The 12523-nt window shown below is 38.4% G+C and overlaps 1 protein-coding gene across 4 annotated transcripts in view; it reads left to right on the top strand.

Annotated features, from left to right (window-relative positions):
• The window catches only part of MGAT3 (beta-1,4-mannosyl-glycoprotein 4-beta-N-acetylglucosaminyltransferase), a 46087-nt gene extending 38501 nt beyond the window's left edge, over positions 1 to 7586 (top strand). For all 4 annotated transcript variants that reach the window (XM_026694853.2, XM_087968299.1, XM_087968298.1 and 1 more), the window contains one exon: positions 1214 to 7586. In XM_026694853.2, the coding sequence (XP_026550638.1) occupies positions 1215 to 2720 (1506 nt within the window). In that variant the 5' untranslated portion in view covers position 1214 and the 3' untranslated portion in view covers positions 2721 to 7586. The remainder of the gene's footprint in view (positions 1 to 1213) is intronic.
• Positions 7587 to 12523: the final 4937 nt, after the last annotated feature.

The following is a 12523-nucleotide window of genomic DNA, read 5'->3' as shown; positions in this document are numbered from 1 at the left end:
ACAGCAAATACTGCTTTAGTTTCCAAACAGCCATCAACTCTCCCACACACTGACAGCATGCTAGCCAGATGAATACTGGTGGATGTTGGTATGTAAAGGCAGAATTTTTTCTCCTTATTTTCCTCCCCAAAAACTAACCCCAACCACATAGTTTCATAGTGAAGCACGAGTATCGAGCTAGTTAAACATATTTGTTCAGTATGAGGGAATCTATACCCCTCCTAATATTGCAAAACTATAGTATATAGAGTCAAAAATGAAAAAATGCAGCACTTTACATATGAAAACACCTTGTGGACCAGGGGCTTCTTAACCTGGCTTTAATGGCAATGTTCGCAACTAAATAAAAATATCTAATCTATTAATGGGGCTGGATTAAGATCACTTCTCAGATCCGTATGACATTGTCCATAAAAGACAATGATTTCCTTGTCATCTCTAAAAAAAAAATCCTTTTAAGAATAAGAAAACTGTGCAGGAAACTTGGTAAGCCAATCATTTTCTCCACCATTCATTTATGGTTGCCATTGTGGAGAATAATTGGAGATCCATGTAAGCTCTTTTAGGAAGGAAAGCCAAGTTGTAAAATTTTAGGATTTCAACTAACATTAATTACTTAAATGAATATTACCATTTTTGCATGATTTAATATATAAATATTTTATATAGTTATGTCAAAATTTAGCAGAGCTTCCTTTATGTGTAATTTAACTGCTTCGTTCATTTTGTTCAGTGCTTTTACAGACCATCATTCAGAGCAAAACTCCTAATGCAACTGACATTTAGAAAATAAATTACATGAAAATCAGAATTAATACAAAGTTCGATATAAGTAGTAAGACCTACTAATCAATCTGCAACCACAGCTTTGTTTAGGACACCAAGGGTCAGTGACTGAGGTAGTCTTAATAGCATGGCAGAATTATTTTTGCATTGGTTTTATCCTATTGTGTACATTTCCTATATTAACATTGGTCTTCTCCAAATAGCTGCTTATACCTCTATCCTATACCAAAGTCATTTTTATATATATAGCACTGGTTTTATTTGCCCCTATTACTTATGTAATATTTCTAAAGCACTGTTGCTACCGTCCTATATCAATGATTGATTGTAGTGGGAAAAGAGAAATTTGAAAGTGTTTAAGCATTCTTGCAAGCTAGTGAAAAAAAATGACGAAATGTTCCCTCTCTTCCCTTTCTGTCCATCACAGGATGAAGATGAGACGCCACAAGCTCTTTTTGACTCTGTGCATGGCTGGTCTCTGCCTCATCTCCTTCCTTCATTTCTTGAAGGCCCTGTCCTATGTCACATTCCCCAGGGAGCTGGCATCACTTAGCCCCAACCTTGTGTCTAACTTATTCTGGAACAATGTACCGGTTACACCTCAGGCTAGCCCTGACTCTGAGGGTCCAGAAATTCTGCGTACCCCACTATATTCCCACTCACCACTGCTTCAGCCTCTTTCCCCAAGCAAAGCTGGTGAGGAGCTACACAAAGCTGAGTTTGTGCTGCCTGAAGACACCACAGAATACTTTGTACGCACCAAAGCTGGTGGTGTCTGCTTCAAGCCAGGGACTAAGATATTGGAAAAGCCGCTAGCAGGACGCCTAGAGGAGAAGATAGAGGGAGTTATATCCGGGCGCACAGGCCGTAAACCTTTGAGTGCCACTGGGACAAAACGACGTAAATGGGTGGAGTGCATGTGCCTGACAGGTTGGCATGGACCCAGCTGTGGTGTTCCCACTGTGGTTCAGTATTCAAATCTCCCCACAAAAGACCGTCTGGCACCACGGGAGGTTCCCAGGAGAGTCATTAATGCCATCAATGTGAATCATGAATTTGACCTCTTGGATGTACGTTTTCATGAGCTAGGTGATGTGGTGGATGCCTTTGTGGTTTGTGAATCAAACTTCACAGCATATGGTGAACCACGTCCTCTCAAGTTCCGTGAGATGCTACTCAATGGCTCCTTTGATTACATCCGGCACAAAGTGCTCTACGTCTTCCTGGATCACTTCCCCCCTGGTGGCCGCCAGGATGGCTGGATTGCTGACGATTACCTGCGTACTTTCCTAACTCGAGATGGCATCTCTCGCCTCCGCAATTTGCGGCCAGATGATGTTTTCATAATTGATGATGCAGATGAAATCCCAGCCCGTGATGGTGTCCTTTTCCTAAAACTCTATGATGGCTGGACAGAGCCTTTTGCTTTCCATATGCGGAAATCTCTCTATGGATTTTTCTGGAAGCAGCCTGGCACTCTAGAAGTGGTTTCTGGTTGTACAGTTGGAATGCTCCAGGCTGTTTATGCCACCGATGGAATTCGCCTACGCCGGAGAGAATATTATACCATGCCAGGCTTTCGGCAGTATGAAAACAGCACAGGTCATATCCTAGTACAGTGGTCATTGGGCAGTCCACTCCACTTTGCTGGCTGGCATTGTTCTTGGTGTTTTACACCTGAAGGAATTTATTTTAAACTGGTTTCAGCTCAGAATGGAGACTTTCCCCGTTGGGGTGACTATGAGGACAAGCGAGACCTTAACTATATTCGAGAGTTAATTCGGACTGGTGGGTGGTTTGATGGTACCACCCAGGAGTATCCACCTGCAGACCCCAAAGAACAAATGTATGCCCCCAAATATCTTTTGAAGAATTATCAACGGTTTTATTACTTGTTGGAAAATCCCTATCAGAAGGCAAAGGGAACAGGGTGAGGGGAGTGGGCTTGCATGAGAAAACACAATCTTTTTTGGGAAAAAGGGAAAGTCAGACTGTGTCTTTTGTTTTTTCCTCTGCCCCATTCTGCTGGGATTTGTACATTCTCTCTACCCTGTCAGTCCCACTGCAGACAAGAGATTTAGGATATGTGTGTGTGGAAAGGGACTCCTAGGAACATTCCTGTCCCCAGGAACTAGCTTTTTGTAGGATTGAAGAAAAATCTGATGCAGGAAGCATCCATAAGTCTTGGGATCTGGGGAGCATGCAGTGGATGTGTGAAGGTATGAATGTGCCAAAGCCTCTACAACCTTTGTAGTATAGCTAAGGATAACATTCAATTCCATTTTTAAAACCCAGTTTCTCCCAAGTACTTTGGCATCAATGGCTGTTCTGCTTTCCTAATATATGGCCACCAAGAGAGATTTTGTCAGTGAAAATGGACATTGAACTCATCTAGGATCTTTATATTTTGCCATGTGCATCTGTTATATGAGGATATAAAGATGGAAGCACACACAAACTGGAAGCATAGTAGCACCAAAGAATTCTGCTTTCCATCTCATGATTATGGACATTCAGGGAAACTTTACAAACTGGCAGGGTATGAAGGTTGAAAAGCTGTCTGACTTTGGATATATTTTGGATAGTTAGCCTTTAATATAAGAATAAGATGACAGCACAACCTGTAGCCCGCAGATTTGAAAAGAGTATAGCTATCACAGATACACTTCCCTCTTCTTTAGCAACACAATGTGATGTTTACATTTTCAACTAAAACAGGGTGTGTCTAATGCTTCAGAGGAAAGGAAAGGTCAGCTCCAGTACCCGTCTTTCTACTTCTGAAACAGAAGAAGTGCAAAGGTACTTGGCTCTATGATGCCATTGTTTTGAGGATAAGATAATATTGTTGCTATACCAATACCAATCATTTGGTTTGCAAAGGCAGAGACGGGAATGGGGGGTGTTTATCTGATGGAAATGAAATGAGAAGCCAACAATTATAACCTGGATGCCAAGCATTTCTGTGTTCAATTTTTTTTTTTGCAGCTTTCAATGAAGTATATCATTGCCCCACTCCCAATCACTTATGCATCTATGGCCCTAAATCAGGATGAGAAACAGGTCAAGGCTTACATTCTGCTAGCTGCTAGGAAAACATATGAAGCAATGAGGAAGAGTTCAAAAAGAGTTTCTTTGTCATAATGTGTTATTCTGGCATGCACCACTTTCCTTGTTTGATCCACCCAGCATTTCACGCTCTTCTGCCTTTACAACATTGAAGTCTTGCCATTCTAGAGACTGCAAGCCATGTTGTATGTGATTTGTCTTTTGCACATTTTGCCTGTGCAGTATACTCTGCCAGTTCATCCTCTAACTTTTTTTTAATGTGGTGAATGTCTAAATACAGACTCTTTTCCAATAGCAAAGTTTCAGGAAAGAGGATTTGAGCAGGGAGAAGATGAGTAGGATTTTTTGGTTTGTGCTTCAAGGGTGGCTCCCTTACCAGCAAAGTAATATTCTGTTGCTTGAGTGAATTCATCAAGAGTTATAAAAGAAATCATAAGTACAAAAGAGCCCTGAGCTTGCTTAAAATCTGTCTTATTACCAAGAAGAGATCTGTACTACTTTTTATCTTGTGATCAGCATAAGAATGAAGCCGATATTAAATTACGTTAAACTTTTCCTCTATAGATATTGTTACTTTGGTCTGTCATAAAATTAAACTGAGCAGAGAAGATACATATGCCTTATATTGTGAGAAAGATTTATCATGTCAAAGGAGAACAGACATGTGGCTATGCTAAAGCAAATGTGTAGCAATAGCAAAAGAACCACTATTGAGGAACTGAAGGTAGCAAAACAAGTTTTCTTATGTTTCTTCACTACAGATACAGGAACTGTTTTGTCTTCACCCTTGTGATGAAAGGAGAATCTAGGCCACAACTCCATTGCTCTCTAGTTCTAATTAAACTTCAACCACCAGGAGGTCTATCCACACACTCAGTTGTTAGAAGTGATGGGAGTTGATATCCAATATCAGAAAGATTGCAAGTTGTCCACTTTAGTTTAGGGCCAACTCTTTCCACTGCATTTTTTTCTAAATATGTTGGACTTCACATTTGGAAAGCTGAGGAAGGCTATTCTAGAGGCCATAGTTTTCAGTGCTTATAATTCCATTAAAAGTAGTAATTGGGAGATGCTTCTTCAGTATTGATAGGGACAAAGCAAATGGAGGAGGTGCTTCCAAACTACTATAACAGGGAAAAAACTGCACTTTTATACTCAGTGAGACATGAACTGGGAGGTTGAAGCATATCTGGCCATTGGGTTCAAGTCAATCAACTTTACTTAAAAAGAGGTGTTTTTCTATAATATTACTGTGGAGTTTCCTAAAAGAATGCACCCTTCCGTTCAGCTCAGTCAACATTGATTGTGATACACATATAATTTATCATCTACATTTTGTATACGCGACTGTGAATGACTTTTACAATGAATGCCCATGAATTCTTAATTCACTGATTAGCACAAATTTTTGGCTCCACCTGTCATCAAAATGCAGACAAAATGTTTCTGAATTCTTTTATCTTTCTACAAGTTTTTTTTACCACCTTTTTCTTTCCCATATCTCTTTCTCTCCCTTTATTTTCTTTCCCTTCCACTGTTGTTTCCAAGGAACAGATCCCATTCTAAATGGATAAGTTAGCACTAAATTCCTCTGGGAAGCTGAAAGGACTCTTTGTTCTGGTCTCCTCCTCTAATTGCACCAAAGTGAAACTTGAAACTGACCTCTAATGGGAGAGAAAAGGAGACTTTATGGTAAAACCTTTGCTTTAATAATAGTAACAACAAAATTTTGCACAGGGTAGCCTGAAACACTTCTAGTATATGAACCATCTATTTATTTATTATATAGCTACTAGCATTCAGTTTCATAGAGCAGACTGAAGGAACTTTGCACTAATAACAATCGTTTGAGCATCTGTTGTGGGGTTAGGTATAGGAGACTTAGTTTTGGGAAATGGCTCTTTTCTTTCTTTTTTCCTTCTCAGCCATCATGAATAACTGGAGCTAATAGGATAATGCCTCCTAATGGTTGTTGATCAAAAATATGTATTTTCTTTACAGCCTTTACCCGCACTCAGTTCTACTCTACTGTTCCAAACAAATCTTTGGAAGAGTTTAAGCATAATTGCCACAGTCCATAACAGCCATACTGAGTGGTTGATAAGTGGTGCCTACTTTGCAGTCTGCTTTTGGACCTTAGCTTCTCATTTGTATAGTGTTCAGAGAATGCCTTACTCCTACAATGTTCTACTCCTTTTTCAAACTTACAGCCTGATAAAACCAGGGTGTAATATTCATCCTAGGCTATGCCTCTTTAATTGCAGGGTGTGTGTGATTCTGTGACCTTCTTTATAAAACATAAATTTCTCTCAATATAGAGAAGTACATAAGGAGAGAGAAGACTTTTATCTTATTAGCTTCTATGATGTGCTAATTTTGTGTCTGCAGTTGGGGTGTGCTTTTTCTTGTACTCCATTTTCTCAGCTTACCATAGCAGAGGTCATGAACGGTTCTATTATTTACTTCTTATATCAACTAGGCTAATCATGGCTTTAATTTATTCTTATCTTATAATCTTTTAATCTCTTATACAATATAGGCAGCAACTTAGAAGACTTCTGGAATTATGCTATCACCTTTGTCCATTTGTTCTAATTCTCATTTTTTAATGTTCACTACAACTCTGGCACATCTTATTTTTGCTTTCCACAACCTGCTCTTAGAATGGCAGTCAAATCAGCTTAAGCAAAGTCTGTGGTGGCTGAATATTAATGCAATTGCTGTCTCAATATCTAGGAAAATACCAGGTTAAGAAAAGCTTTTTTAGTTAAGTAAGATATCTGGCATTAACTAAAGGATTGTATACGTTCATCCTTTGATTTTCTGTGGGGTTCTTTTCTTACTTTCCCTCTTTCTCCTACTATATATCTCCTTATCATCTTCCAATATCTGTATTGCAAAAACAGGAAGCTCATCTTATTTTCTTTAACAGGCATACTGTTCAAGGAGATTCTGAATCATTCAAAAGTGTTATAATTTTTTTTTAAATTGCAGCTGAACAGACCTTGAAACTGAATTGATATTTCTATTGATTCATTGCTTGCTCCTGGCCAATCTTTTTTTACCCCCGGTTTCAGAAGTGATGGCTGCCTGACCTATACTCACATTCTGGCATAGATTGTAAGGGACAAGATATTATGTCTGGTAAGTCCATTAAAAAAGCTAGCTGCTTTAATAAAAGAAGGGATTGCTCTTGCCTTCATTTATGTCTACTTCCAAGGTGCTTTTCCACCTTGGAGAAACTTTAAAAGGGAAAATATGTTGCTGGTAAGTCTAGTTGTGTGGGTATAGGAGGAAATAGAGGCCTTAATAGCAGTACAGTATTAGGACATAGAGGTCATTGTGTTATACCACCATTGAGGTTACTAGGCTTGGTACATCAGCTTAAAAAGAAAGTTTGGCAACAAGGATGCACCACTGTCCTGTATAATTACCACAGAGAGAAGTCCTGAAAATAGGACTTCTGTTTCTCAAGGAAAGGATGTGGGATATCTTATACTAGCAAACTGAAATAGCTTTTGTGGCCCATGTTGGCTAAGGTTTATGTGGGACTCGCCAAATACGTAGAAGTCCTCTACAGTCTAATTTATAAAACCTATATTAATAATTTTGTAAGGGTAAATCAGTGTGTACATACTGAAATCATTTTCTCTGTAAATGGTTGGATTTCATTTCACCCTTAAAGGGATGTTTAAAGGAAAAAATAAAACAAATTACACAATGAAAGGGAACCTGGGATGTGTGCTTGTTTTTATTTCAAACTGGAACAGGAAGACAGACGCTCAAGGAAGAGGGCAGGAGGGTCTGTTTCTTTCAGCTCTGAATAAACACACATACATATATGGAAAAGTATGCAGTGTTAAAATATTTGTGTTCTTTTTAATGCAGTATGTAACCACTTTTTCTCACAGTTGTGACAGCTTGATTCAGCCATCTATCCTGGTTGTTTAAACAAACTGCATGACAATGTAAGAATATGAATTAACTTCGTGCCCACTGGATCTGAAAAAGATTTTGAGTTTGAGTTTATAATCCAGACAGAGAAGAATGCAAAAATATTATATTAAATATTATATATTATAATTAAATTGCTTAATATTGCTATTAATTCATAATTATCAAGATAATTTAGAAAGGATATGAGCTGGATATTGATGTAAATTGATAAAGTGTTTTTTTCCATTACAAATAAAGTTATGGACAGAGTGGAAAAAGTCACTGGGAGGTCATTTTGCAGTAAACATTTTCTGCTTCAAAGGTGGAAAGAAGCACTGCTACTTTACCTAGAGCAGGGGTGTCAAATGTGCATCGTCATGGTGTCATCACATGACATATCGTGACTTTTGCCCTTCTCTAAACCGGGGGTGGGTGTGGCCAGCGGGTGATGCATCTGGCCCGTGGGCTGTGAGTTTGACACCCCTGACCTAGAGTGTCCCATTTGAACATTCTATGTCAATTTTTTTCCAAGGAATAAAAACCTGGATCATCTCCATGTTCCATGTCCTACTCTAGGGAACAACAGGACTGGAAAAATAAGCTTATTTCCACTTTATTTTTCACCTAGGAACTATTGCCCTCTTTACGTAAAAAATGCCCAAGGGAATGATTTTTCAAAACAAAAGTTTGTGGAAATTTTTAAAAAGTTCCTATAAGATTGTTTAAGTACATTTTCCCACCTTGCCCACATCAACAGCTATAGAAGCCTAGCAAGAAATGATCTATATACCATGATTCATTCAACTGAGCCCTGAACACGAAGAGGAACAAAAAAAAAAGTAAACTTCTCTGTTTATTGGCTTGAGAGTTGTTTAACATACACACAAATTGGTGGGTGGGCCCTAACAGCAGCATCTACTTTGAGCATGTGTTTATGTAAATCCTATTTTTCCCTTGCTCCATTTCCTTACCTATTTTTGTCCAAGCAGTAGAGCAGTGCAGTATCTTTGTAAAAACAAAGAGACTCTTAGAATATTTGAAACAATACTATTCAAAATGGCTGTTTGATTCAAGTTTGCAACAAACCAGTGCATTTTATTCAAAGATAAGGACAAAGCTGTTTGAACATGATTCCATTCCAATCTCAACACGCTCATAATATCTGTTTCAAGCCCAGAATCTTTTATATGTCCATTGTGAAATGCATATTCAATATATTAAAATGGAATTCTTCATAATTTAACTGGTGGGCAGTTATTCAATAGAAGCTTAAGCATTATAAATCATGGATCTACTTCATAAAATTTGTTTGCAATTTGAGATTAGAACAGAGATTAACCAGTTATAATTGGCATTATCATTTATAAACATATCTTCATCCCTTCAATCATTAGAGCAATTAATATAGATTTTGGCTTTCTATTTTATAAAGTGAAGATGAACAAACACAGCCACAAAAAGTCCTTCTGATACATATAATGATCTCAGACTGTACAGAAAATTCAATTTGTCAACAAAGATCAACTTTATCATTCACTCATTTGTCCTCACACTCAATCACATTTTCCAAATATTGGAAGGGGAAGATTATTGGATCATTTAAAAGCAATAATTGATTTAATAACATTAATAATTAGTGCCTCACTAATTAAATAAAATGTATAAAAACACCTTCAAAATTTAAGGTCTTCAATTAATGGAGAATAAACAAATAAAGTTTTGGTCCACATTCCATATTATAAGATGCTCAGGACTTGTCACAGGGGAAAAAAAGTAATATTCTTCCAAATCACTATCTTTCTCATTTAAAACAAATAACTAGCCAAATTTTATCTGTGAAACTTGGACACAGAGGAGAGCTTCTACCTGAGGTTGAATTCTGGTCTCAGTGTCCAGCTTGATGTGATCTGCTTCCAATTTTGTCTGATGGTTGAGCAAGATGTATGGTCTCATCTGGCCCGAATTTATGAAAGACTGAGGATAAAGCATGATGCTAATACCAACCAACATCGGGAGAAGGAGTTGGCTCGTGGTCTTTGTGAAAGCTCATCCACTGCCTGGTTGACCTAGTGCAGTTATCTAGAAGTTGGAAGAAGGATGGTGAGTGGGTGGTGGCAAGTTATGAAACAGCATGATTGAGGAATGGCTGGGGCTTGAACCATCTATTCCCCCCACCAACATATATCAGGTAGGAGTCAGAACAGGGAATAGGGCCCTGTATTATAAGAGTATGTGTTTTGCCCTCCACCTCTGGTGAGAATGGGTTAGATTTTTTTAGAGAGTATGCAGAGGGATTGGCTCACAGGTGCTATCTGCCTCATCTGATGTTACTTATCAACTTAGAGGAAGGGGGCTTAAGACTGAAGTGTGAATGGCTGGGGAAAGGGAGTAGGTGGTGGTGGTGATAGATTGGTCAGCTGTCAGATTCAGGGGAGAATATTGTGATGATGACAGGCAGTAGAATATACGGCAGAAGTCAGGATGGGATGCACACAGAGAGCATGGGAGCAATGTCTTGTATCAATCTCACATCCCAACCCTCTGCCTTGAACTTCAGTTACAGGTTACTGAACATTACGCAAGCAAGGTGTTTTGAATGTCAGGTTGGCCTCTAATAATGTTCCTTATGAGATCTGGAATCAATAGATCAGGAGTCCTGTGGTTAGAATGCAGTATTGTAACCTAACTCTGCCCACAGCCAGGAATTTGATCCAGACTGGCTCAAAGTTGACTCAGTCTTTCATCCTTCTGAGTTTAGTAAAATAAGGACCTAGACTGTTGGGCAGTATGCTGACATTTATAAACTGCTCAGAGACAGCTATTATTTATCTGACCCTGCATAAGATGGCTGACCTAGCATATATTATCAAGACCTGGCTGGGCAAAGAGTGGGGGGTGGCTTACTCTGAAACATGCCCAGGGAGTACCAAACTGCAACTCTGAGCCAGAGTGGGGAATTCCTATTGTTTTCTTAAGATCTGCAGAAGCTGATCTGTAAACAACTGTGTTTGAGTCACAATTGTGAGACTGGGTCTTAAGAATCAATAGAGAGTTCTGCTACTTTATTCACCTCCCTGCTACTTGGCAGCCTTCCTGCCTGTTCTGCTCAGTGCCACCTCTGGGTTTGTCATGAAGTACCTCAGACCGGGGTGAAATTCAAAAATTTTCTACCAATTCAAATCGTACCTACCACCTCTCCTGAGGCGGGCCAAGGTGGTTGAATTTCACCCCTGCCTCAGACCTATGATTTGGGGGACTTTAATCTGCCATCCTTAGGGGTCAGACTTAGAGGCAGTGTAGGAGTTCGTAACCACCTGGGATTTGACTCAGTTTATTGCAGGGCCAATCCCCAGGGCAGGTGAAACTAAATATAAAAATCTAAAGAGGTTCAAAGTTTGCGCCAGTAAAGTTTATGGAGTTTCCATGTCTCTTCACTCAGCAAAACGGATAGAGAAATTGTATTTGAAAATTTGCCTCAACTACCAACTTTCTTTCAAGAACTGAAAACTATTTATACATTTGGAATTCAACTGTATAGCTCCAGCTATACGTATTTCTTGACAGAAGTGATTTTCTGGCTGCTGATTTTACTAGAGTATTTTTCCCTACACACATTTTGTTTTTGAAAACGAAACCAGAATGTGTCAGTCTATACAAGTCCAGGCTGGCTTCAAGAGGTTGAATAGAAATCCAAACACAGCTGCAATCCTATGCAACCTGGCCTTCTGAATAAACTGGTACAGTAAAAGACTGGTATGTGTGTGCTGCATTTTCAATGGACATATACTGCACACAATCACAATTTTAAAAATATCTCTTTCATCTCTGTCATATCCTCTCCTAGTTCTGTGAGGAAATAGATGATACTTTTGACCAGCCAGTGAACTGTGCTTTACTTATCAGAAGATGATGCAAGATTTTAAAGAGAAAAACAGTGCCTGCAGGACTTTTTGAAGAAACTACTATTTCTGGTGAAAACATAGAGTCTACTGTAGTGGGAAGAAAATATCTAAAATTATGACTCATTAATTCAGGGCCAAACTATGGTTGTACCCCACTCCATCTGATTTTGCTCTCCTGATAAGTTTGCACCTATCAGATTAAGAAACATTTAGATAACTGTATGTACCCTACATGTAATGCTAAAGTTTGTTTGGCTTACTGTTTATTTATTCTTGCTCTTAGTTACAGAAAACCTCAATGCAATATACAGTATATTTGCTGAAGGTATGTTGTATTCATAGCCCATTCATCAAGACACAAAGAAGATAACACAATGAAGGATTAAGCAGAATCAACATATGAAATAAACTTTTGTCCTTGTAATGCAGTATATTCTCTGAATATCTCAACTGAATGGAATGGAAGCAGGTCCTCATAACAACAGTGCAGTTTGGAATCAGTTTTGAAGAACCTGATATGGTAGTATGTTTTTAGAACGTGTCATTTAATGAGGTGAAAATTAATTTTTGCATATTTTTTTTCAGTGAGGGATTCTCAAAATATGTGTTTTTTATAAGAAAAATTCAAATCTGCTGTTATTTTTGCAATTGCACAATGTTTAGTTTAGTATGGTAAATCCATGTCTGATCATATACCCGACAAAAGTCTCTTGTAACGCAAATACTGTTAACTTTATCTTCTCAAAATTACACTTGTGCTACAAAAATTAAAGGTTTTTTTCTGTGTGAATCTTATCTAAGCAAAAAATAATCCATGCAATCATAAACTAACA

This window comes from Notechis scutatus, chromosome 6 (genome assembly GCF_049901735.1).
Source record: "Notechis scutatus isolate UNSWTSFEM ecotype Mainland chromosome 6, rNotScu1.2, whole genome shotgun sequence".
NCBI classification, from domain to species: Eukaryota; Metazoa; Chordata; class Lepidosauria; order Squamata; family Elapidae; genus Notechis; species Notechis scutatus.
Note: the sequence above shows the minus strand (reverse complement) of the source record. Positions and strands in the feature narration are given on the sequence as shown.